The 27960-nt window shown below is 46.5% G+C and overlaps 1 protein-coding gene across 1 annotated transcript in view; it reads right to left on the bottom strand.

The window, feature by feature from the left end:
- CDHR3 (cadherin related family member 3) overlaps positions 1-26645 on the bottom strand; it is a 642490-nt gene extending 615845 nt beyond the window's left edge. Inside the window, exons 1-2 of the mRNA XM_069630086.1 lie at positions 26558-26645; positions 22549-22742 (exon numbers count right to left, since the gene is read on the bottom strand). Coding sequence (XP_069486187.1) covers positions 22549-22742; positions 26558-26645 — 282 coding nt within the window. The remainder of the gene's footprint in view (positions 1-22548; positions 22743-26557) is intronic.
- Positions 26646-27960: the final 1315 nt, after the last annotated feature.

Raw genomic sequence — 27960 nt, 5'->3', positions numbered from 1 at the left:
GCGGATGACGGGCTGAAGTGAGTTGAAGATGGAGCCTGTGTGATGAATAGAAGCGCCTGGAAGCACGTAAGTAAGCGCTTGTTACCTGCTTCACGATGCGCTCTAACTGTCTTTTTATTTTGCAGGTACAAGTTCGGAGCAGCTGCAGGGTGCCGAAATACCCACTGGGTTAGATGTGGAAAGGAGTAATGGCACGTGAGTATTAAAGTTCCCCAATGTCTTTAAACGCACCTTGTTTTGTCTTTCAGATGCGGGATGCAGCGCCAAAGGCCTCCGGAGCGTGCAAAGAGTTGGTAAGCTTTTGTCTTTCAGATGCCGGAATGCAGTGTGAAGACCTCCGGAGCGCACGAAGAGTAGGTAAGCCTTTGTCTTTCAGATGCCGGAATGCAGCGCGAGGCGTTGGTGACAGCCGATGGACCAGGTAAGTGAAGAGCTGTCACTGAAGACCGTAATGCTAACCTGTTCTTTCTTGTCTTTATAGGTGTTGCTGAAGACTGGATTCAGGATGGTAAGCCTTTTTCCTTAGGCCCAGGATCAGATGCAGAAGACACGATGAGCGTTCTGCTGCAGAGGATGCAGAATAACGCAAAGCAAGATTCATCCATCGGGTGTGGTTTAAATAGCCTCCTGTAGTGCTTAGGTGTCTCCTTCCACAGCCACGCCTAGGTAAGAAAAGAGTTCCTGCTTTCCAGAAGAGTTCCAGTGTTCTGAATCTAGGGAGTGGCTCCTGCCCCACCCAACAGGAAAAGTAGTCCCAAACAGAAGAGGATCAGAGGCTCAACTGGCAGGCAAGTAAGCAGCATGGTCTGCTGCAGGTAAGTCCACCCAAGCATTATGAGCCCGGCGCTTCCAGCGCTGGGACTGGGCATATTTATGAGCCTGGTGCCACTGGCGCCAGGACTGGGTCCAAAAGGTCCCAATTGGGACTGGTTGGCACTCGGAACCTGGGTTATGGATCTGCTTCCAAGGGAGTTGGGAAAACCCGGACCTTTTGGAAGCAGAGATCATGACAATCATTGTTGCTGTGACAATCGAATTTAGCCTGCTTACTTCATACCCAGGGTGCATTGTTCCACTGGAAATTGACCGGACAGGATGAAAAGAGTCCCAAAGAAAAGAAATATGGTGAAACTCTCCTCAGTTCCCTTCTGCATTCTCCAGCTTTTTTAATCCGGACCCCTTCTCAAGCATGCATTGTCAAAGACAGGCTTTTATGTTATGTTTGTGATTCCTTGAAATATGGTTCCTGTGAAATTTCCTGGTGAGTGATCCTGTACTGAGGGGAGGTGTTTCCCTGCCTCCCAGAGAATCAAAAGAGCAGCTACCTGCCCATTGTATCACTTGCTGAACTGGAGACAGGCAGGCTAGCCAGGAATCCACATAACCATCGCAAAGCTCATCTGGTCTCACAGGGTTCACATGTGTGCGATACCAAATTGAAGTGGCTGTAATAATTGTGTGCACTTCCCAGCCACCATACCAAAACCTGGAATGTCTTATTCTTAGGGTTTTCCCTGTCACCAGACTGATATGGGCACAGTTATGATGTGTTTTGGATTAAAGATGCAAAAGTTAAATGCAGTGTCTGCAGAGACATGGTGTCCCAGCTGCAGAAGGTCCCTGATGCAGTGGGGCGCATGTTCACACTATGGCTTTGGTATTGTGCTTAATGAAAGGGGAGTTTGAATAGCAGACCACCCTTTCCAACACAGAATTACCTGCATTATTTTATTATTTTATAAAAAAAAAGATCAGGCTTTCACACCCTCAACTGATGGCAATCTGTCACAATTAGACAACCGCTTTGAGAGAAATCCATTTTTGTTAAGGTAGGAAAGAAACATGTGAAATTTTGGGATTATAATTGAATTTTCCCTGATCCTGTTGCTGGGCTCCCTCTTGGAGTAAGTTCTTGGTTTTCGTCTACACCCCTCCCTTGGCTTCCTATTGATTGTTATGTGTAATGGCCTACTTTTTCCTACATCTTTGTCAATGCCTATGTTTTCCTCCCTATCTGATTAATCACTTGTCCCTGGACAAGAGTCTTATGTATTAAGTGATCCTCACGTTGCTGTTGTAGCCTTTAGGGGTCACTGCTTGATTGTGAATTGCTGGCAGTCCAGGTGGCGTTTCTTGTCCTTGTGAGTATGGTCTTAAAGTTGCTTTATATACTACCTTCAAGGGATTCCACTCACAGAGCCGGTCATTGGTTGTCCTATATGTGAACAGTAACATCAATTGTCGGGAAGGAGCTTTCTGACTTTCCTTGTAATCAGCTCCAGAAACGCCTATGGCTGCACCCCAGCAGTTCGTCAGGAATAGTGATGGCTGACGGGTGAGAAACAGCATGAAGGGAAACCAAAATACACATAGTGAATACAAATTGATTTCAAGTTTAGATGAAGTGCTATTTTTGACTGACTGCTGTTATCACATCTTTACATCCTAAAACTACTCGGATTTTTAAAAAAGAAAGATAAGAAAAATGTAACAAAACAATGCTTCAAAGATTGCAATTTAGAAATCTTCTCTGATAACCAAGATAAAGAACAATAATCCAATCACTGCAATGTCTCACTGTAGTGAAATGCTTTGGGACCAGAGCAGCTATCCCTAAAAACCACCTCACATAATTGTTGAAGGTTGCTCTCAAGCATATCAAAAAGCACCCACCAACCTAAATCTCCAAGGGCCTTCAGGTATCACTTCAGGATTGACATCTCACAGACATCATACCAACTTCTTTGGCACCCTTTACAATCCCATCCTCAGGTTCAGTATCTAACTAAGATTTTATAGTGAAGAAGTCCATCCTTCCTCAAGTGAAGTGACACCGCAGGGCACGAAAGATTAAAACACTAGAGCTCCCACTCAAGCAGACCATCAGAAATGTTCAACGGCTGAACAAAAGCAGTTTCAACAGTGTCAGCAAGTGAGACGACTTAAGTGCAAGTCCACAAGCACTACAAGTAGGCACTTCACATCAGATCATCAAATGAGCTGTCGTTTTAAACTTTGACATCTGCTGAATAGCACAAGGGTAAAGGGCAATGAAGAGGGAATTATGGAGTCTGAGTCAATGAACTGCAAAAAGTCATCCACCTTTTTGTGCTAGATACATTCTGGAATTGTTGGTTGAGTGAAGGGAGAATCCAGGGAAATAGTGTTTTGTGGTCGATGGTTGGTGTGGCCTGGTTGCACGTGTGGGTGAAGCACAGTCTCAAGAGGGATTCAGGCCATCACAAGGAGCTAAGGACGGGAGGCGTTCCCAGCGACGATGATCATGTGCCAAAGTTAAGTCACAGCTGCCACACTACCTGCAGTCTTTTGGATAGGATGGTCAATTGAATACTCAGGATGCTGGCAAATAGATAATAAAGGGTCTTGGTGTAATATAGCTAAATGTTTTTTGATGCACCCCTCTGCTTTTTTTTCCTTGGGGTAGGGAGAAGGGAATCAAACACTGGAGGAGACAGGTGGAGTGGTGAGGGCACCAATAACTAATTCAATTAGGTATGGTATTTCACGGAAGAGTAAAGAGTGACCCAATGGTTTTTGTCTTTGCTACTCTTTGTTGACTTCTCATGGGATCGAGGTACGAGTGAGTAAAGTGAAAGGGCCAGAGTGTTATTTGGAGCCAAGTAACAGAAGTTGCTTTTACAAGCGGTTGCGCCAGAGGAGCCTCATGACCATGGCGTTTGAGAAGCATGTGGATATATTGTTTGTTAATATGATAAAGTGGGCCAAGTAGAGGGAATCCTTGACCCCTCTACTTGGCAGGAGTGTCCCATTTTGGGTTGTTGAGCTAGTCTGGCTAGTTGGGAAAATGATGATCTATGGTATTGCAAGCTGCACTCACAGCTCATAGTACCAGGAGACGTCCACCTAATGTCACATCCAGTATCAGGGATCTACAAAACTAGGACTCTGACAAGTAGCCCCATAGGGGTCTGCAGCCAGCACCACGACAGACGTCTCTCCTCCAAACGCACCTCTCCAAAACAGCACAAGCGTGTTTCACCAGGGCACAGATAAGACCTTATGAAAAGCCTCATGCACCTAAAACAACAACACTGTAGCTTACTGCTGCCCAAAGCACGGTCCATAGGGCCCTACATGGATCCATTTGCATCCCATGCTTTTAAAGGAGGATTTCACAGAGAGTCCCACGTGGCATTCATACCTCTACCAACACCCGTCTGAACAAGAAATCTCAGCTCTGCTGATTTCTAGCATTATGCATATGGGAAATAAAAACGTTTCTATTAACCTTTGCCTCATTATTTTTACCGAATGGCAAGTTTGCTGCTTCTTACAACAAACAGCAGTGGGTGAGGGGGTGGGGGGGGGGCGTGCACACCCTCTTCCACTCCCCATCCTACGCACCCCTCCCCCATTATATACTTTACCTCAAATTCCCATATACCTATTTGTGGTAAAAAATAAAAAGACAATAAAATGCGGCAAAGCTGCCATTTGGCAAAAGCGAGTTAGACTCCAAGTAAATGGTGCCAGCATCACACACAAACTTCAGGACAGAGTTCTCCTGGGCAATGGTGCAGTGCATTCTTGTTTGTTCCCGATTTATCACAATCGTTTCGAAAACATGAAGGGGTAGTAACGAATCTGGAGGCTTCAACCCCTCTTCCCTAAGCGGAGCCCTTTGAGGCTAGGGAGTTGAGCCCACTCATCAAAACCCTCCCTAGGGGTGTGGAAAAGCAGAACGTCACTGGAAGCGACTCCCCTCAAGGGGACAAGGACTTTTTCTACATCCCCAGGTCAATATACATGTGGGTGTGTGTGTGTGTGGGGTGGGTACAGTAAATAATGAATGTGGGAGGGAGGGAGTAGGAATGACTGTGGGTGGTCTCCCCCTGCATATATATGCAGTGAAAAGGGTAGGGGGGTGGCACAAGTCTGTCACAGTACACTCAGTGCAGTAATCACTTAGATCCTTATATGCATACATGGGATTAAGAGAAGCTGAAGTTGCATCCATATATGGGACTCAAAACAGTAACTTTACCTCTATGTGTTTGCCTCAAAACAATGCTGGATTCCCCATGAACTGAACAGTGGACGATAAACAATACGCCCCACTGAAGTCGCAGAGCGGAAATAAAGGGACGACCGCCCTTGAATGGAGAGAGAGAGAAGCGCAACACAGAGGCGAGCCTCCGAAGTGAAAACGTCATCAAGGTGAGGAGCCACGCTGCACAGCAGAACCAACTGTGGCACCGGAAGAGACCAACGCGGAAGCAAGACGCTGTAGAAACGACACACGAGAGTGCAGAATCGGAGAGGCAAAGGCAGCTCAAGACAAGCCTGACCTGGAGGGGGCAACCATGAAGACGACCTGGTGGGCCTGGTGTCTGCAAACCGCTGCGAAAAACAGGGATCGAGGGAGGAGCAAATCCTCAGCTCTCATCAAGGGAGATCAAGAGCGGAGCGATGCTGAAGTGAGGCGAACAGAAAGTCTGCTCATGTCCAGACTGGAAAACCTGCAAGGCATGGGGAATGGCATCACTATTGAAGAGACACCAACCCAACGGAACAGAAGGTACCTGTGTTTTCCAGGGCAGAGGGAGACAGAGAGAGGAAACAATGAAACGGGAGGAAGGAAGGATTGCCCCAAGCCCCTGCGAGGTTCAGAGAGACACAGCAAGAGAGAACAAGAGAATGAGAGGGGTTACTGGAGCCCATGAAACCTGAGGATTGCAATCTATAAGACAGCTCTGGGAAACTCCCAAGAGCTAAAAGATCCACATAACAAGAGTGGTTTCCTGTAACGCTCGCCTGACTCCCACGGAGGCGCTGGCCTGGTTCGCGCTGCTGTGACCTCTTCTAAGGTGATGCGCAGGGTACGGAAGACGGACTGGACCGGGCCCCCAAATCTGGCTTGTCTGGCTCGCAGAAGTATCCTTCTGTAGGCGAAAATAGGGGATTAACTGTCTGCGGGGTAATGCAATCGGCCTCCCACTTTCCCCTCTCACCCTCCTCGAAACCCTTCTGTGATTCCTCGTAGCGTCTCACCTTAGGGTCTGGAAGGACGAGCTCTCCATCCTGCTTCTGATGCAGGGGCACGTTGGTATCGAGTTACTTCACTGGATTTTCGGATTGGTGAGAACCAAACTTGCTTGGCTTCCAGGTAAGTTTTTTGATAAGAGGTTCCCCTTGTGTCCGTGCATTAATGTACTAATGCTAGTGTCTTTTTCCCCATAGGGGCCGGGGTACGGAATGCCGGGGAACAGGCACCGACCCGAGATGAGAAGTGGAATCCTTGTAGAAATCAGGTAAGTCTTTAATGAGCGTTTTTTGGTAATGTCTTTTCATTCGCTCATTAACGCTGATGTCTTTTTTTTCCCCCTTAGGGGCCGGGGTCTGGAAATGCCAGGATTCGGCGCGGACCCGAAATGAAGAGGGAATGAATCAACTGGTAAGTCTTAACATGGAGATTTAGCTTTCCTTATTCCCTTCTCTCTCCCTCACTTTTTGTTCTGGTCTTTTTCTCCCTAGGCGCTGGGGCGTGACTGCGAATCCGGATGATCGCTGCTGAACATGGAGGCGCCCTGAAAAGGTGAGTGGAATGCAGAGCTGCAGCGATCGACGCGATGAGCTTTTAAGTAAAAGTCTTCCTTTTCAGGATTGTCGGCGAGATGTCTCCGGGATGCGGATTTAGCAGGTAAGGACTTTTCCTTCTTCTGTTCTCTTCTTCTCTTCCTTTGCAGGTGATCCAGGATGCTGGCAGGTGTGGCAGAAGTCAGGATGCAGGAGCAGACACAGTGAGCGTCCAGCTGCTAGATGCAGAACAACGCGAACCACGTGTGGCTGTTCGGGTGGGGTTTAAATAGCCTTAGAAGAAGTTCCAGGTATGTATCCTTCCTCCAATCAGGTATGTATCCTTCCCCGACCACGCCCGGATGGTAAATTAGTCCCACAGGTAAAGTAGTTCCTTTCAGGCCTCAAGGAGGCCGGGATCCTGCAGCATGGTCTGCATCAGGTAAGTGTACCCAAGCACTCCCATAATGAGCCTGGCGCCTATGGCGCCAGGACTGATGTCTTTTATGAGTAAGGCGCCATAGGCGCCAGGACACTGTCCAAAGGGCCCCTATATGGGGTTGCTGGGTCCTTCGTTGGGGACTGGATGTCCGCTTTCGGGGACGCAGGGCTTGAACCGGCTCCCTGGGAGCGGGCATCATGACATTTCCTATACCCCAAAGAGATATGCAAAACACTGAGAAAGAGTAACCCAAGCGAGTTCAAGAAACTGGAGTATTGTAAACCGCCCGACGACTCACAGAAACCCCCTCAAGAAGCTGAAAGAGCCACATACCAAGAGGGGTTACCAATACTCCAGAGAGATATTGAGAGAGAGGAACTCAAGGGGCTAGAGAGGTCCAATAAAATCAGTAAAGTCTGAATACTAGGGGTGCATAGAGACCACCCAAGCCATGAAACTAGTGGATAGAATTCACGACAAGTTGTGGAGAGGGATCAGGGAAATATCCCTCCACCTAAAGAAATTGGGGTACATTTTTTTCAGGGACTTGAGACATCCTTTAAGAAACGTTTTGAAACTTTGGAACTTTGAGAGACTGCCACGACGTGTTAAAAAGTAGTGAGGATTGTTTTTCTACGGACACTTCTTGAATCTAGAACCAGGAGAGGCTCCTTGGATGCCCAGGAGAGATCGGGTGAAACCACTCTGAGTGCAGGGCATTCTGCCTCGATTTTCTTTTATATTTTTCGAAGTTGTAGGCCTAGTTTATCATATAGGTTTGAACCAAGGACGATTTTGTTTTTACTATTGATGAACACCTTAGTTATAGTTTTGATAGGAAGGGAACTTCCCTTTAACAATAGGGTTAGAAATCAGCTTTCTTTTTAAGTTAAATAAAGCTTCTTAACACCATGTCTGCTGGTCTGGATCCTTCTTTTGGCTTGCCAGAGGGTGCTCCCAGTGCAGGAATACCTCTATACAAAGTGGTCTGCATTCAAACCCTCATTACACATCAAGTTGTGTCCTTTGTGAAGGCATCATGAGTAAGACAGACAACAGGTTCAAGTTAGTTAACACATCTCTTATTACCTTTAAAAGACAGGGATGAGTAATGCCTATCTTGCCCTGTTCTAAGGTGGGATTTCCCCACCTAATGAAAACTAAGGATAGTCTGCATCAGGCAGTCCAACTAAAATGTCTCTGTCCATATCCTATACATGCCCTGACAATTAATTGTAAACAAGGTGTAAAGATGTCAGCATCAAAATGAATAGTGTTCAAAATAAAGTTGTTCCAGCTCTTGGCTTGTAATCAGCTTCCCCTTCCCCAAGTTTAAAGTAGATACAAAATGGGGGTTCCCTTTCTCAAGAGTTCAAATCATCTAGCTTTCAACAAACAAAAAGGGGTTTCCTTCCCCAAGAGTTCAAATCCTCCAGCTTTGAACAAAACACCACAATTCCTTGGGACACTTCTCAGCTCTTTTGACATCAGTACTTTCCACTGGCTTACACAAATAGTTATCTTAATGTTCAAATCACATAAGCGGAAGTTACAAAACACCAGCTTCTTTATGCATACTTTCCTTAGCTTCTCCATATAGGGGGTACTCAGTCTAGGCGCAGTTGTTGGACTACACAATCCACCCATTACAGGTCACGCAACTGATACCCCTTCTTAAATGGTTTCCACCAACAATTGGCCATTGTCTTCCTTTGATAGTGACGATTGGTTCTTTCATCAGTGTCACACTCTTCTAACACTGTTCCATGCACTTTGCTACCCTTGTTCTGTATTCCTCTGGCTCTTGCCAATACAGGTTTCCTCATAACCTGCAGTTCATTGAACTCTTTTAGCTTTGTCCAATACTTGTTTTCTCATCTCTTACCCTTCTTGGCATTCTCTTGACTTTTGCCCCTGCTTGGGTCTCAAACAACACATTGTGTGGTATCTGCCACATGTACCACCTTTCTTTCACTCCACTCACGAGTGCTCACAACTTGCTTTTGCTCTGGGTGGTATTCAAAAGTGCCTTTAAAGTCTTTCAGTTTCTTCGGTATTCTAAGTACTTGTTTTGGCATTCACAATTGCCTTTCTTACAGTCCCCGTTCAAAGGTTTCATGAATATATTGCATATATGAACAAAAACACCCTCTTGCCATATCCTGGCACCCTTTTCCTGAAAGCCTAACTGGATGTTTTTCACGGCACTTCTGCAAGGTCCCAGGCAGCCACAGTCTTGCTTTGCCGCTGGGCGTCTCGCTGTAGCAATGCAGCAGCGTTCTGCGACTTCGTTCCCACATTCTGCATGCTGTCAGTGGGTTCGGCTTCCCGACGTGAGTCCACCAGCTGGTGACTGCTCTTCCTCGCAGTTCACCCCAGATGTTTGCCTTCCAGCAGCCTCACTTTCCACTGCTTTCCCACTGCAACCAGTCTTGGTTCTCCAGCGATTCTCGTGCCCCGATGCTCTCTCTCCGATGAAGGAAGTTGCTTTTCATACTCTGCCTTCCTCTCCTGCTACTCAGTTGATCTCCATTAAGCTCTTTAAATATGCTGTGCTGAGGCTTGGGATCATTACAGCTAGTCCGCTCACCTTGAAAAAAGTCACATGTAGTCTGCATTGACTCTCTTCTTCGTCCCAGAACAAAAAGGGCGTTTGGGAAAGTTTGTTTTAATAAAGGAAGTGTGCATAAAGTGTAATCTCCTCCTCGTCCCAGTGTGGAGGTGGTGTTTCTGGGGGACATTTTGGGTGGAAGAATGAAAAGGCTGACAATAGCCTACAAAGGCTTGAGGGATAAAGGGTTTATTCTGCAAAGGGAATGGGTGATACCATGTCTCACCCAAGGACGTCCTCTCCCCACTCACCAAGTTCCCTCCGCCCAGGTGATAATCCCTCACATATCCACCCCCAGGGTCAGGATCCAAAAGCGATGACCTTTCCCTGGCCACCTGAGAGAAGGAACCGGGGAGGAAAAGCTGAGGACACCCTCAGGTTCCTCACACCCACCTACCTACCTGTAGTTATCACTACTGCCCAAATACCTGTGGCCCATAACTTCTGTTAATGTACTGCCGCCTTTATCTGACCCCCTGTTGACAGCTAGAATGTGCTACTCCATTTCTGATTTTCAGCAACCTTCTCCAAGTCGGCTTTGATGTCATGCCGTCCCTTCTGTTCTCGCTCTATACAGAAAATTGTGCTGCCAATTCTGAGCACAGCACTGTGCAAAAGCAACCTGGCCTAGAGGATGTTGATTGATTGAGATGCATATGGTATGCATATGAGATGCATGTGTGTGCAACCCCCCTATACTAGGACATATTAGTGGAAAATATTTATGAGGAAGAGTTCTGCTTTGAAAAAGGAGCAACTGAAGTTTGGTGATCTGGTCCAATTGGTAGCTGCGTAAAGTTGGGTTAGTGGTGATGCATGTGGAGCTGAAAGTGGTGCATAAGTAGTCTTGTCGGATCAGTATATGCACCCCATGGTGGAAGGAACGGAGCTGCTAAGATTGATAAACTAGGAGGGCATGTACAGCAATGTCAATAAGCCGACACTGTGAAGATGGGATAGGGGCGCTTCCCATCCGGGGGTGGGAGACCTGGTTGGAATCCTGAGCAAGTCCTACTCCACAGGGTGGAAGGTGGCAGTTGGGAGGTTCCCAATCCCTCTTATAGTGCCAGTTTACTTGCATACAGTGCCACTATCAATCACCCCATACCTATCTCACATGATGCTGGCAGGTTTTTCTCCTCTTTCAGAAACCTACATAAACCAGCATACACAGGCAGAAAGAAGCAAGCGACCAGTTGAATCAAAGCTCCAATGAGTGACCTGACCTGGCACTTGGAAGCCTAAACCGGAAAATCTGCTGAGAAAAAAAAAAAACACAATCTGCTGCCCAACATAGAGCTACAGTCATCAGCAAAGGCATATGCATATGCATACAGGGAACGCGCCAAATAATTATGCTCACCTGTGAGAGCCACAGAACAGCTCCCGAGCAAAACTAACAGGCTGACAGGCCCTCAGATGAACTGGGACTTGACTTTGACTCACCACCACGGACTACGAATGCAAAACCCATGTGGACCCACACAAGAGAATGGGATGGGGACTGGACCCTCCCCTGTCCCCCATTAGGTCTTTTGATGATTGTGCCGCCTGCCGGAAGAGGAAAACAGGGAAATATTGGGCTGGGGAAATCAGTGGGGATGGTTAGCCAATGTGGAGAAAAGGAGCAGGATAAAGAGAGACCTACAAGGCAGGAAATTGTGGACTGTTCAGGTGAGGTCGGCGGTGATGGAGGCAGTCCAAGGGACCAGATAGAGGAGGGGCGGTGTAGAGGAGCATGGAGGAGAAATATTCAGGCTGTATGAAAGATGAGGTATTGGTTGCAAAGAGGAAGTGGTACTGGAGGTGAATTTGCGAGTGTGAGTGGAGTGGTAGGAGAGATGGGGGAGTTAGAAGATGACGGGGAGTAATTGAGGGAGAAAGAGAGAGGCGGGGAGGGGCATAGTAGTGGTTTGCAGAATGGTGTGATAGTGTGGAGAGGGAAGAGTAACAGTAATAGTGTGGAGAGGGTGAGAGTAGTATTAGTATGGAAAGGCAAGTAGAAGAGTGGGGTGGGTAAGAGCAGTTAGAATTAAGATCAGTGGGTGGAAGTAACCAGGATGGCGAGAAAGGGGGAGAGTACCACTGGAAGGACAGGAGAGGGAGTGCGAGTGAAATGTGAGACAGTGGCTGAGTAGGAGGGGAGAGTGGTAGAGAGATTTAGGGAAAGGAATATCAGAGTGTGCAACGACCAGAGAGGGTGAACATTTCATAATTGGGGTTACCGACCTCTAGTATCAGTCTGGGGTGGAGAGTCGCCTGGGTTAGGGTAGGACTGCCCCTTCCTAGGTTAGAGAGAGGGACGGCCATTAGGCTCCTGTGCTGAATTGAAAATAAAAACTCCTGAATTGCCCCGGGAGGTGGTGTGTAGTTGTGGCTATCTCTAACAACATTTTATAAATGACCTGATTTTCTTCCATCGCTCATTAAAAGTATGACACAAAGGGGATCACTCGGAGCCATGTCAGCAGGGGCAACCAACACCAACTCCTAGGGATCAGACATCGATCGACTGTCCTGTTGTTGGAGAGGATCACACCCTAAATAATTAGCCAAGCATGTCCCGAGGGCTCACTTTGAAGAGTAAAGTCATGAATGTGACAGGTTGGCAGGATTTCAAAAATCCCATCTTGTGGATTAGGCTTTAGAGGTTATCCCAGAAGAAAGAAAAAAGGTCCAGTATCTAAGTAAGACATATAGCCGGAAGGCATGCAGGAATACATGCCATTCATGTGTAAATGGCCTGTAAGGAATGTCGGATGGTGTGCCCTACCAGTTGAATATACAAACCTGTAACCTATAAAATGGAGAGCACCTCCATTTTCTAGATTTTCCTTTACATTGGCTTTTTTTGTACCTGAATAATATATGTCCAAGATAATTGTTGTTATTGCAAATTAATTGTTCCACCTTCATTCGAGAACCTGATTTCATGCCTTCAGATTACATTATGTGGGCAGGCACGTCACTTGGGCGTGGACATGTAAGCTCCTGGGCTGTGGCCAGTGGCATGTGGCTCTAAGTCTCTGGAGTGGCTGGCTTTCTTGTTTAGGCCCCTTAAAAAAAACGGGTTCCACAAGTGCAACACTTCGAGCAGTGACCCTAAATAAGAAAGAATAGGCATAACAAATTATTTGTCTTTCTGGAATTCAATGCAATAATTGCTAGACTCATCAAAGGTTTATTTCAAGCACACTTGGGGGGGGGGGCGTCAATGATTTAGTCTGTTCTTAAACTCCCCAACTCGCCTTTCATCCTTCCGAGGTTGATAAATGAGTACCAACATAGGTTGGTTGATATTGTGTGCATATTTGTTCTATAAAAAAAGAGCTTAAGTGCAAGTGTTATATGAGAACACATTATCATTTGGCCTTATAGTGATATTGTAACCATATTTTTGGTAGTGTCCTTAAGAACAATGCTATGTGATGCCACTTCCTGTTTTGTCAAGGGGTGAAAGGTAATGTTCCATCGCTTCCCATGACGTCACTGGGGTGGGGTCAAATTACATCACTTCCTGTGCTGTCATCAGCGGTCAAGGGCCGTGTGATGTCACTACCGCTACCACTGGCATGTTGGTGAAATTACGTCCCTGTATGTGGGATTGTCTCACGTGTTGATTAATGTTGTCAATTAAAATAAACTGCTGCTTTACTCCAAGAACATTGACAGTTGTGCAAGATCCTGCATTCGCCCACCCATCTCAACTAGAGGAGTTGCCTTCACATAGGTGCCCACTAGACGTCCCTTCAATGCAATCACATCTTCCCAACAACATTGCATCAATTGCCTGGATTCCTGAGAAAATGCAAATTCCTATATACAGTCAAGGAAGCAATGCACACTGGCCAACAAGCTGGTTCCTCACAGAAAATAAAATCTATCAACAAGGGAATCCATGGCCACATGACCAGGCTTTTATCAAAACGAGAAAGAACGGCAGAAACTGACAAGATCACATGTGCGACTACAGTGGCTTGCTGAGACAAGCTGCAAGAAAGAACTGGCTCATTTATTTAAAAAAAAAACATTTAAAAAAAAAACACGTACGGTTCTCTTTGCCTTCGAAAGAGGGAGTAATCTTGAGAGAAACTGCCCAAGACTTATTTGGAGCCCCGAGATCTAACTTTACCGGAACTCTGGGGGTTCCCACAGATTTGGGGACATTACACACGTGGGAATTGTTCCGCTTGTGATTTGACAAATGTGACCAAGCATTTCATACATGGTAACAGTGGGAATGGAGATTCCTTTCAAACTGCAATTCAAGTAATGCAATTTCTGCATTATTCAGCCCATGTAACAAGATTTACATTGGACAGACAACCAGGAAAATCTATGTTGGACTGTCAGAACACCGCTCACGTGTCAGGACTAATTCAGCCTCCAACAGATTAACGGAGAATTTTACCCAGCATGGACACACATTTATTGACCTGTGTTGGACAACCATTGAAAAACTCACTTTGTCCCGCTGAAGGGGAGAACCTGCTAAAAATGAGAGAAGCCTACTGGATATGGCTAACAGTCTCCGTGAGAAAAGGTCTGAATGAGAGAGAGGAGTGAGCTACACTGACAGTATTCCCATATTTGGGGCCTACATGCATTGACCCAAGTCTGCCATAATACGTGTCACACGTAAGGAATAATGTATTTTTTTAACAAGACTCACCAGTACAAAACCTCGGCCCAATGTTTCCCTAAGAAGGCCAGTGAAGAATCATTTCTTGAGCGTACATTTTGCACTGATTTAGTCTGGATAAATGCAATTTTTGAACATTGCCCCAGCATGTTGTATTTACATGTGGATTTAGTAATGTCCCCTTGGTTTTGTAAAAGTGCATTCAGCCCTGCATGATGTTCTGGCATTAATTCCAGGTTGGCCAGCGTGCAACCTGTCTGCAGAGGGTCCGGTATCCTTAACATGGCGCTCACATACGCGCTTGCGAGACTGACCTCCAGATGGTACAGTTGGATGATCAGACATCCTTGCTCTGTAGCCAAAATAAACTGAATGAATGCAATTATTGCATAGATGGGAAAACGATGATTCTGCAAGACTGTCCAAAATGCTCCCCATATCGAGCCCACTTTGTTGCAGAATGCGCGGTAAACCTTGATCTTCCTGGCATATGTGGTGGGAATGCGTAAAGGCCCAGGCCTACTCCAAAGTAATACTGGGGTGGATCAGGTACAAAGATGGAATACTGCGAGAACTAGACCCTATATTTGTGCTCTTTGGTCTACAAGGAGTGGAGGAGGAGAAAAGGCATGCCTCACGCATGGTGCGGTTAATCTTACTGCCAAGGAGAGCATGTCTAGCAACACAGTGGAAAAGGGAGACCTCACCAACAAAAGGGGAATGGACAAGACACTTTTTAAATGGAAATCCTCACAGTCTTACTTCACAATAACACCAATGATCTCGAATTATCCTGGAGAGCCTTCAAATGCACTACTGTGAATCCAGGGTAAAGCAAAAATGGCAAATGAAGTGTTACTATAAGCTGGCCAACATTGAATGTAGGCCAATCTATTCAAATGATTTTATCTTTGCTATACCCATGATGTAGTTGGTTTAGGTCTACTTGGTCGGAAATCTTTCACCTTTTCTGATTGTTTTATTGGTTGAAAATGCGGGAGGAGATGGCCCCAAAAATCCAGCTCAATTCCCCCACCTTAACCTATTCCCTTACCCCCTATATATTTATTTATTCAATTTAACTGAAAAAACAATAATAAAAAAAAAAAAAAATCAGTAAAATGTTTTTCCATCAAGTATGCTAGTACCGATGCAGTTACTGTCCATTACAGGGTAAAGCAGATCTGATTCGGCTAGACTGGCCTACATTTGGGGCCGGCCTTAGGCGTGGGAGACCAGGGTGGTCACCCAGGGTGCCTAACTAACATGGAGGAGCCTTTAAAAAAGGGTCCTTTTTGCTGGTGTGACCGCAGAACCCTATGTAAAATAAAAGGCTTCCCCATGTTGGCGCTCCGGTGGTGACCTATGTAGGTGAACCCCCCACCCCCGTCGGAGGAGCTTTTCACTTACTTTGGGTACCACTGCCGCACCAGCATGGAGGAGGGGGGGCAGCTTTTCTACTATAAAGGGCACTGCTGCCACACCATCTCGGGGGAAACTTTCAAGGGCTATCACAAGCTGGCGTTTTGAGGGTAAACTATTTAAAGGAAAGTGCCCCTCTATCGTGCTGGCGCCGAGCACTCCAGCACAGGACTGGGGAGATTTTCATTTGGAAAGGGTGCTGCTCCCATGCCAAAATGGGGCAGCCCTTGAAAGGCTCCCCCCGAGTTGGTGTGGTGTCGACACCATATTTCAGTGAAAAGCTCCCTACTCCTGTTTTGGAGAGGTGAGGGTTTCACTGAAATAGAGTGCCACTGCCAGAAACTAACACTCTGGGCTCAGATTTCGGGTGCTGGGGGTGGAAAGAGGGCTGGGCCAAGGCCAAACCTGTAATTTGGCATAAAAGCAATTCGTATTTTGGGAACATAAGAATTCTAGGTTTCGGCACCTTCCTGTCTGTAATTTATGTTGTGTTTTCTAGCATCCAGCTATGGTTTTATTTAGCAAATATGTTTCCTGCCCCCCTCATTTATGGCATGCTTTCTCGTCATTCTGTCCCTTTGGCCTGTTTCACCAGGATTATATCTCGCTTCTGCTGTATGGGGCTCTCCACTCCCCTTATTACCGTATCAATTAGTACCATTTTTGTCGCCTCCCATCTAGATAGTCTACCTGGGCTTCCATAGGATATTCTAGAGCTTCTACTGCGGGTTGCTTGTCTAGCGTGTCCTTTTTACGCCCGCCTTTCTGCCTCCTGGGGCCGTTTCTCGGTCTGCTCTAGCATCTTTACATGCTTTCTGCAGCCCTTAGATAATCCTCAGCCCATTTGTCGCTGCTGTTTGTGTGTCTTTTTCTATATACTTGCCATTGTCGACATCATCTATGGCTTTCGAAAGACCGATCTGCACTTCCATAGCTTGTTGTGGACTCATAGCTTTCCTAATTGGTTGGACTCACTTTGCTCCCACGTACTGTGGGCCTTCCTCTAAACTCATGGTCCTTCATCCCATCACGCTAAAGATCCTGTGAAACCAGCCTTACTGTGACAAGTCCACACAGATCATGAAGAACTCCAACCCACGACTACACACTCAACCCAAAGGGGATGGAGTGCTCAAGCCTCGAGTATCCAATATTCACTGCTGATGGATAAAATCGGTCAGCAAGCAAGAAAGAAGCAGTGTCTTTCATTTCCCCCGACAACCTGCGTTGCAGTTCTCGCTCATCCTGAGCAGCCAGCGCTCACATTCTCTATTTTGTAAGTCCTGATTAGCGGTTAACTGGGTTTATTTCGCCTTTATGATGTTTTGCTACTTGTACGGTTCTCACCAGCTATTTCGTCGTCTTGTCTATTGTGTTGTAGGTTGTTTGTGTGCTTTACAGGTATATATTACCTTATAGCGGATTACAATGTATTGTGTGTCCTGCTCCATATCAATGACGTGCGATTATAGAGCGTTCCACTGATTTACCCTTTTTTTTTTAACAGAAATATGCCACGGTAATGCCATCTAACAGTATATGGTTTTTCAAGAAACAGGTACCCTCCAATTATCTGCATTAGTGATCGTTGGCAAAACTTCTGGCAATGTGCATTTACTAGCAGTGACTTTGACAAATTGAAACATCAATAATGACTATATGTAGTGATGGGGCAATCACAATTATCTGGACTTACAATTGACCCAATTGTAAACACCTGTATATCAGTGCATGATTTACTTTCAGAATGTAGCATTTTGTTTCCCAACCCAGATCCAATAATAACTTGTGTGCCCGACTCCAAAGCCCTTAAATCTTTTTTTGGGGGTCGGGGGGAGAATTGATGGCAAGGTTATACACTTTCTGGGCTGTGAAATCTGCCAATTTTAGGAGATCACAGGTGGTCAAAGCTCTGTAACTGACAGAAGAAGACCCCACACAGAGATGAAAGGCTCGCTTTGCATGTAAAAGGGTTGTCACAAATGATGACCGTTTTTCTCAGCCCAGCCTGCTCGCAGGTTTTCGGACATGTTTGCTGCGGCCTTAATGTTTTTTCTCTTTGCAGGTCAAACCCACAAGTCGTGGGTACATTGGAAGCTCTGGTTGTTACTTGGCTAGACTGTCCTACATTTAATACAGGCCAGTCTACCCACATAATAACACTTGACTTTACTTTGTATCTTAACTGTGCATCAAGGGTAAAGCAAACATGAAGTGTTGTCACTGGCCTACATCCAATAAAGGCCAGTCTAACCAGCTGGATATACTTTCTTTCTGTGGCATGGCACTTCCTTACTGGGTGGGAGACCTTGTATGGTAATACGAGCATAGTGGTGCAGCATGCTTGGACAATTATAGACACAGCCATATGCTGTGGGCAAAGTCATGATGAAAATGCATTGGGAAATGGTCCTGGCACGGTTGGTGACTTGCATCTTTTGGTTTTTTTCATGTGCCATCATGCAAAATTGATGGCAACCTGTATGGCAAGACAGCACTAAAGAAAACAGCAAATTGCTCAGACGAAGCAATAGGATGGATTATGTCCTTCCTACAAAATAGAACTTCTAGAGTTCACTGGGGAAGCCTGTTCTCACTGGAAAAGGAAATCACCTGCGGAGTTCCACAGGGTGCTACTATGTCCCCGCTCCTCTTCAATCTATACCTAAGGTTTCTCTGTACAGTTCTGGAGAACATTGATACATTCTTTACCAACTATGCTGATGACACTCAGCTGGTAACTGAATTAAGCGGAGACCATCAGAAAGACCACAAGAAACTATCCTTGGTATACAATGCAGTAGAGCAGTGGATGGACACAAATTGGATGTGCCTTAATGGCAATAAAACAGAGCTTATGGTTTTTGACACTAACCTAGCCAGAACAAAGCTCCATCCCTCATACAGCGCCTTCACAATAAAAGATACCCAAATTCAAGTTTTAAACAAGGTCAAAACCCTTGGGATGATGTTAGGAGCATCTCTGGGATCAGAAGCCCAAACCCAATACATCAAAAAAACCTGCTCATACCATCTTCGCCTACTAAAAGCCATAAAACCTTACCTATCAGAAGAAAATAGCGCAACAATCGCAAGATCCACCATCTTATCTCGCCTTGACTACGGCAACAAGCTCATCCTAGGTTCCAACAAACAATGCTATCATAGCTACCAAGTCTTACAAAACAATGCAGTAAGAATCATAAAACAGAAAACCAGAAACTAGCATATCAGCGAAGCGAGAAAAGAACTGCATTGGTGAGGAAAGGGTCCAGTTTAAATCTCTTACACTGACACACAGATGCATTTTTGGTAAAGCCCCCGCATACCTTAAATCCAAACTCATTCCATACGCGCCCATCAAAAAGCTAAGATCGGCGGATCAAGGCTCGATTGCTGTGGCCTCTTTCAGACATGAAAACGGTGCAGGTAAATCCTTCCCCGTATCAGTGGCTGGCATGTGGAACAACCTCCCAGTTCAGCTAAGATTGGAATCAAACTATCAACGTTTTCACAAACGATTGAAAACACACCTCTTAAAGTAAAGCCAAGAATACAATCCTTTTCTGCTCTTTTTATTATTTTAATGTCCTGCGTTATATGTTCTGCCTATTTTTCTGTCCTTCGTGTTCTTGTCTCTGCACCCCGAAGCTTGCGAGCTATCAGCACAATACAAATAAATATATAAATGGCTGTCTATCAAATTTTTCACAGAAAGTGCTTTAAAATGCAGCATTTTAACACATTATTTTTCAAAAGAAATTCTTGGGGAGAGAGACAGCCTGGCTCCCGCACTACACTCGGTTGCTCACACATATTAGGCACATGCATTTAAGCCCCACCAGTTCAAAAATTCCCCAGCCGCCACTGGTTAACATGTGGTCAATAACTAGCCGAAAGGTTTGTAGAGAATGTGAAAGGGCCTTCAACTTGTCAATCTCCAGTCACATATGAAACTGTACATAGTGGACCTAAAAACCCTGCACGGACAGAAAAGTTCAGTTGCCAAGATGGCAAACACTTTCAACATGAACCATGTGGACATCCCACAAATTTTGGCCAGTGGCATATTGTTCACTCTTTTTGGAGCCAAATTAACGAATCCTTGGGTCAACAAATGCAGTTCAAAAAGGTGTATAAGCTGTCTGCAAGCCCCTCCGTCGTCATATGGGTAGCCAACACAATTGCCTCATTTATTTATTTAAATCAAGGTTGTGCTGCCAACCCACATACGACCGGTGTAATTCACAACAGTATATTATCCGGGAGGAGGGGGGCACTCACTGGGGGAAGAGTGGAAAGGGGGTGGAAAGCAAAGCCTTTTGCTTCTTCTTGTGGCCCTAAAACTCCACCACCAGTCAATAACTGCCATATTGTTCCCTACACTTCGATAATAATGTTTTCATATGTACACATGATGTACAGTTGTGCAGGTAGGGTGTTAAATATACCTCTTTAGATGTGGCTTTCCTTCCATTTCAGAATTTCTTACATGAACAGTCGTTTCCCCAGATCCTAATAGATCTTCTACTTTTGTAGAACGAGAGCTCATGGTCAACATTAGAAAATGTATTTTCGGCAAATTGAAGTTAAGCAAAATGTATCCTGTATAACAAAAATGTTGGCAGCTGTGACGATTCATGGGTTAACGTCACTTCTCCCCAAGGGGGAGCCCTTCCCTGTGAGGCTTGGGGAGGGGGTGGGGAAAGATGAGGGTGATACCGGATAGTCCCCGTAGGAGTGGTATAAAGAGGGAGTACCTCACCGGGAAAGATTCCCCCCCCCCCATGGGGACAAGGACTCCCGTATCATCCTTCTCTACAAACTATAAAACCCTTCAGACCTGTCGAACGTACAGGCAGACAGTACTACTGTATACTACAGGGATCGAACTTCAGATTGGATAAGCAGGCAAAAAGCAGCTCCTGGTTATCCAGCATTAACCAGTGACCAGGAGCGGCCACTGGAGAACGATGAGCTATTGTATATATAGTGCTTTGCAAATCTACCTTCCATAGAAGATGCAAACCTATCCTTTTGTCCACTATTTAGGACCACTTATGCTTGAAATATCATATAGATTCTCTTGTTTATAAGTTGTCGCAAACGCAAAGAGTTAAATTCACATAGGTGTGTTTGTTCACCATCAGTTGGCATAGCTAGCCAAAAGTAGCTCATGGTAGATGTTGTGAAGCTAACAGACTCTTCTGGGCTACAAGCAGAGTTAAATAGCTCCCAGCTCCCCTCTACTTTGAATCCTGATACTATTGTAATACTCCTCTTATTCCTGTAAGATTAGATACCTTTAATATGACTACGCATGTGTAGTCTAAGCAGGATGTGTGCTACAGAAATACTGAGAAGAAAACATTCAGAGTCATACAAAACACTCCTGTTCAGTCTGAGCAGAATAAAACCCATGTAGTCATACAGAATACTCAAATAAAAGATATTGGGACGAGGTTTCTCCAAGGAGAAAAGATGAGGACACAAGTAAGCCTGACGATGGACTATGGCATACCACTGGGGAGGTCCCAGCCAAATAGGATAAAAAGCAAAGAGGGGCTCACTAAAAAGCAAAACCGGTCCAAAGCCTTGTCAGCCCAGGAGATTCAGACCCGGAGAGAGGACGAAACACCACAGGAGCAACTCAAACACTGTCCGCAGACCAGAAGAGTCCCTCTATGGCCAAGCAAGAGCAAGCCAAGCTGGAAGCTGGAATCCGGGAGATGTGGAGTGACCTCATGGAGGTGGACCAAGTCGTCCTGCAACTATACTGATATGCCTGGAAAGAATGCCCACAGAGATGCACAGGGAACGCAGAGATAGAAGTGCAAAGCCAAACAAGTATTGGCTGGGAACAAAGAAGCCAGACACCCCAGGAAGAACCAATGATGTGCCCCGACCACAGTAAAGGTAATGGGGAGCTACGGGAGACCCAGTAGAGCAGTGGTACCATGGGAAGCAATCCTCTGGAGTGATCTCCCTCGTCTCAGAACTCACGTTGAGAATCAGAACTTTGAAGCAAACCTCAGGTGTGATCTCCTGTAATTATATTACGAATAAGAATTGCGAAGGAAACCTTGGGAGTGATCTCCCTTGCCCCAGTAATTGCAAGGAGGATGAAAACAGTTGGGAGGAATCTTCTTATTTCCAGCAACTGTTCCAACAGTAATCAAAGTGTATAGAGCCTCGGGAGTAGTATCCCTCGTCTCAGTAAGTGGAACAAGATTGTCAAAGTCAGAGATAAAAGAGTGCAGTACATTCAAAGGAGCTTTCAGAGAAGCCTGGATGGAACTAGAAGGGCTCATAAAAACTATTGTGAAGAACAGATAGAAGAGCACTTTGAGGAACCAGGAGAAGGGAGTCATTCTCCTGGATTGTATTTTTTGAATCAGAAGCTAAAGCCAAAAGGTTGTAAAAGTCTGATGGACTTGTGAAGCCAGGAGAAGGGAGTCATTTTCTTGGCACATTCTCTTCTAGAAGAAGATTGGAGTAAAAGCAGAGACTCTAGATCATTGCCTATAGGACAGATCCCTGTAGAACTAGGAGTAGGGAGTCATTCTCCTGGTACGATTTAGGTTTCTTTTCTGTTACTTAGTGGTAGGGCTATAGTAAAGGAGAATTTTGGATGGAGGACGGATATTAGTTTGGACTTCTACCCTGACAACTAACACCTCAGTTACTCATTGGGTAGGTAAGGATTACCCTTTGGAAACAGAGAAAGGCAGGTGTTTTCTTCTTCCTTTGAATAAAATTACTTTGAAGTGCCACCTCTGTCTTTGCCTCCTCACTCCTGCACACCATACAGCTAAAATGCAATACCAATTTTCTGACTTTGGAATTGTAGAAAGCACAGAGTTGTGGACTTACTGTGTACACGCCTGACGATGCATCAATCCTGAAGGCCTTTGTGAGCGGATCAGAGTTGATGATGTAGGGAAATCCATACTGTAACACAGACGAGGCCGGCGTCACAGTAAAGGTAAAAACTCGAGAGCCGGCTGCAGCATTCTCTGAAACATTGACTGCACCGGGCAATCCAACAAACTGCAGACTTCCGACACCTGAAAATAAAAATTCAAAAAATGATCCTTATTGCTGCAGTTTAGTTCCTATTTTTAGACCCAGATGCATTCCGACAATGGTTTCTTTCAAACACAAATCACTTTTGAAGAGGGACAGGGTGAGAAAGATTTTTACAATAAAAAGTTCACATTATTAGGACATGAGCACTCAAAAATAGGTGTTGCAACTCCGTTTGTACCCAGATCCCCCACCCCCTTTGATGCCTAGCAAATTCCTGTAAAATAGATCAAAACATAAGAACATTGCTCTGTGGAAGGAGGACCCCGGCACCCACTTGTCTTTCTTTGGTGGCACATCAAAAGGACCAAAGAAGAAAGAACATGCTGTGCCCAAATAACCTTTCTCATCTTGGGGCTTCTGCTGCGACTTCTCTTTCCACTGCCAAAGCTACCTAGGGCAATCCGGGAGTATAAGGTGGTAGAAGTAACGCACAGAACATCAGTTATGTGTAACATTGTATGTGCAACGGGTGAACCTCTGCAGAACTGCACAGATATGTACATATTACAGGACACTCGGTTTGAAAAAAAAAAGTCTTGAAATTGGAAGTGTTCTAGAACAGAAGATTGTTTTTACTGTATTCTGTACGTTTGGCAAGTAAAAAATAGCACCAAAGTGACAGAATAAATACGTGGATACTTTTTCAGCAGTCATATCCATGAAAGACTAGGCTGGCATAGCCATCGATCCAGTCACGATTACCTAAACCTTCTCTAGAGGATCCAACCTTTCCTGGCAAAGGATGAGGAGGACTATAGGGAAAGTTGTTATTTGTATCAAATTTAATTGCTACAGTGCTATGTGGGTGGGGTTGTTAAAGCGTATTAAGAGACAAGGCACAAGATCGAAATCCTTGCAGCACAACAACAAATCCAATATTGTGGATTGCATGAATATTGCAGGAACTCCTTTAGCTCCCAGTCCCCTCAAAAAGTATTTCTAAATTACAAGATGGTGACGGCTAGTGAGTCCGTGAGCTCAATGAGCTCCGTCTCCGACAAGGGCCTTACACAAGGCAAGGCACTGGTGGCCGCAGGTGGACACTGCTAAATTGCATTTTGCAGCACAAATTGCAATTTTGTTCTGGAGGTGGTTCCTGGTCAACGCGGGGAGCGCAAACTGGGTAGAAGTGGTAGGGAGAGTGTGAGGTGGGCCGCGGCAGTCGTCCTTTGGCGCCCGCTACCAAAGTCTAGAACCTGGGAGGCATCCATTCTGCTCCAGAGGCAGCCTGCATTCAAGAAAACAGGGGCTTGGTCTGTTTAACGGCAGCTGCCCGGGACGCCTACACCAGACATCAGGAAACAGCACACACTAATGGGAGGGCCAGTTCCCCTCCTCCAAAACTGGCTCCTCTCCGCCACTTAGGCTGGAGACAGCAGTCTCGCCCATCAGAAAGCAAGGGAAGGTTGATGTGAGAAAATCACCTCACCCTTCCACAAAGAAGCAAGGTGCTAAGCACCCAGAGGAAACTAACAGGCAGGCAGGGAGAGCAATAACACACCAACCCCCTTCCTGGGGGCCAGACAGTCGGCCACTGCCGGCCTGGGGGCTGGGTCACAGCCCCCAACAGACACACTTCAAAGACCCCTGAACGGGGACGCAAACAGGCAGGAGGTTCACTGTTAACTCAGTGTCCTCCACTTTTCCTCCTTTTCCACAAAACTCTCCCACCCTAGAAAAGAAGGGAGAAGAACAAAGGAAGAGAGGAACAGGGCACTGTATGGTGACCACAACAAGTCGTGGGACAAGAAAGGCAGCACAGGCCAGAGGGGGCTACCTCTGGACCCGGTGCCCAAAAGTATGATATCAGATAGATATGTGATTATTGTTATTGTTTTCATAACCAGATCTGTGACAATAAAATCCAACTCTCTTTTTCCAGGGAGGGTGGGTCGGATATGGAACTTGCATGCATATGGGTCCAGCAGTTACTGCAACCCCAGTTCACCGGCCAGCCCGAGCACACTGCTGGGGACACAAAGTTGCAGCTGGCCCGCAGGAGGGGGGCCAACCCATGGAAGAGGGATTGGCATTGGTCTGCCTCTGCGGGGCACAAGCAGGAGACTGCGCTGTCTGCTGCAGTGGCAGATCGGCAGATTTGGTATGGGTGCACCCGCAACGCCATAGATCCCTAGACATCACTGCAGACTCAGGAGCTGTGTCGCAACCCTCAGTGGGGGGAGAGCAACTCACGTGGGTGTTCCAGGACGATATCTGGAGTGTAGAAGAGCTCTGGGGGTGGGCCAGTGATAAGTCACGTATAACACCGAGGGAGCGGATTAGCGCAGGAGCACCAAACATATAAAGGGTCAGTGACTACATTTTTTAGGCTCAGCCCTCAAATCTGCTATGGGCTGACAAGCACAGCCCCATCACGGTTGCCTTCTTTGCTGCCCTCCATTTGTCAGACACCAGAGCTCAAAGGGCACCTGCTGCTCTCGGCATGTGCTTTGGAGGCAGAGGGAGCAAATCTTAAGTGCTCTGAAGATGCTGGCCCCCAGGAGGTTATTGCAATAAAAGGGAACTCAGTGGGGAGGCCCCCATCCATAGTGACTCCTGCGTATCCTTGGTCACAGAAACAGCCAACATCCAAGGCCAATGCTGGGGGCCTAGGGGAAGGGTGCCCCTTGTAAGCGGCACCCACCTGCAGCGCTATGCAACAGCACCCTCCAACACTGTTGGGCCAAAGATCCTGACGCCCATCCTCACCAGGCCTCAAGCCAACAGACCCAGGCAGCAACGGTGAGCAGCGCCACAACCACCATGGCTGTGTCCAAAGAGGATTTGTATGCCTGTTTTAATGACTTCCAAAAGAGACTCACTGCATCTTTTCAAACACAATTTGCGACATTCACCTCTGGGGTAAAGCGGGCAATCAGAGACTTGGAGAGAAGTTGCAACGCTCGAGGAGCGGACGGACACCACAAAGAGGGCGTTTCAGGAGATCGTGGAGGACAACCGGAAAATGAATGAGACGCTGTAAGACCTGGCTAGGATCCCCCACAATGGAGAGATTCAGTGTAAAGATTTGTAAAACAGATCCCAGAGATCCAATATCTGCATTCGGAGTCTGCCGGAGGATGTGGGAGACTCGGAGCTAAAAGACAGTTCAACGAATCTCTGCAGATCTTCTGGGCGACAGAAAGGTAGAAGAAATCCCCATCGACAGAGTGCATAGGACTGGACCCAAAAGACAAGAACCGGGCATTCGGCCTAGAGATACCCTAGTGGCACTAGCATGCTACCCTCAAAAAGGTCATCCTACATGCAGCCCGACAAGCAGAGCCAATTACTTACAATGGGGTGGAAAATTATTTGGCACAATCCACCCTACAGAAGCAAAGGGAAATGGGTTCAGTGGTGTCAGTGGTGATAGCCCTACAATCTAGGCAGATGAAATATAGGTGGACCTTCCCCTTTGGTCTTCGGTCTTATATTCACTTGGCGGGTCGGCAGCACAGAACAACATGGGACGAAGGAATCCATATTCTGCAGCTCAGCGACAAGGACATGCAACGTGAGTCAACTGGTGGGGCGGGTGTTCCCCCTAAGATGAAATCATGTAATGGTCAGAGGCGACACAGTCACGCAGAAGGATCCGACACTTGGGTGCCGGCTTGCAGGATAGGTACCCCGCTGGAATACTGATAGCCACTTCAAATTGACAGCACGGGCAAAGGAAAAGCAGCGGATGCCCGTGCCACTAAAGGATGTCTTGCAGGGTCCTTTGGAGCAGAGGAGTGCCACTGCGGAATCCACTTGGAATCATGCAAGGGGCTTTAGGATACCCCACAGGTTTTCCCCAGAAATCTTGGTGAGCTAAAGTTGAGGGTGGTGTAGCCGAGGGATCGCTCGAAACTTTGGCTCACACCGGGGGCCATGGGGGCGTTGAGGGTGGGAAATGCGTGCAACCAGCTGGGGCAGTGGAATTACCAAGATGCAGGAAAAGGGCAGTCAGGGAAGTGCTCCAACAGATTATAGCTACTGGTCTTCGAGTGCTTGACGCTTAATGTGCGGGGTTAAACTCCTATGTTAAAAGTCGACCAGTTTCTCCCTCGTGTGCAGCCAGATTTGATAGCCTTACAAGAAACTCATATACGAAAACAAGACAGGCACAAGTTCAGGCTGAAGCATTACCCCCAAATATTCCAGGCGAATGCCATGGGGAAGGTAGCAGGGGTTCTCATCGCACTATGGGCGGGCGTGTCCGCCCGATTCCTTAACATTTAAAAACACTTCCAGTGTATAGGCGCTTTATAAACAAACATTACTATACCATACCAACTCGCCAGCAGACAAGGAGGGGAAGACATCTGTTCCTCAGAATCCAAACAGGGGAGGTCACGCTCTCAGTGGCGGCCATAAATGCCCCAAATTCCAGCCAAGATGGCTTCTGAAGGACAACCCTCACTTACTCTGAGTCGTTCAGAAAGAGGGAGATCCTCGTGATGGGGGGACTTCAACCTGGTATGGGACCCGCAGAGGGATAGAAGCACCACTGCATGCTATGGTCAGCCACCCCCCTCACAAGCTCTCAAAGTGAAGATTGAAAATCTAGCCCTGAAAGACAGTTGGACCTCGCTTCGGGGGAAGGAGAAGGGCTATACATATTACTCGCATGTGCATAAATCCTTCTCCCGAATTAACTACATATAGTCATCAATAACACTGCTGGGTAGAATCACGGGGGTGGAGATGCACAGCAGAACACTATCAGATCACTCCCCAATTACTAACGAATGACCTGCCGCATGAGAGGCGGGGGCTCTGCAAGCAGTTCCTGTGGGAACACCCAACTCCAGACGTGGTGCTGAGCATGGAGTTGGAAAACAAAATCAAGGATTATTTTGAGTCTTACTCTGAGCCTAACTCTTCCCCAGAGGTGTCGGATGGCACCTTAAAGGATGCCTTCAAGGTGACATGTAGGGGGGATTTCATTGCGATTAGGGCACTGTGGCGAAAGCAAACAAGAGCCCTACAAGCAGAACTAGAGCAGGAATTTCAGGAGGTCATGCTGAAGATGGAGACTGACTCTGGGGTCAAACTAAGCAAAGCGCATAGGAACACAGGAAAACTCGACTTGCTCCGCTTCCCAAGATTGCCCCAGTGGAGTGGGAATTACTTGAGGCTGACATCACCACAGAAGAAGTCTAGGACGCGTTTAGAAGCCTCCCACAAAATAAATCCCATGGATGG

This window comes from Ambystoma mexicanum, chromosome 12, assembly GCF_040938575.1.
Source record: "Ambystoma mexicanum isolate Mex_15411 chromosome 12, UKY_AmexF1_1, whole genome shotgun sequence".
Taxonomy (NCBI): Eukaryota; Metazoa; Chordata; class Amphibia; order Caudata; family Ambystomatidae; genus Ambystoma; species Ambystoma mexicanum.
The sequence above is the reverse complement of the archived record's forward strand: the minus strand, read 5'-3'. Positions and strand labels throughout refer to the sequence as shown.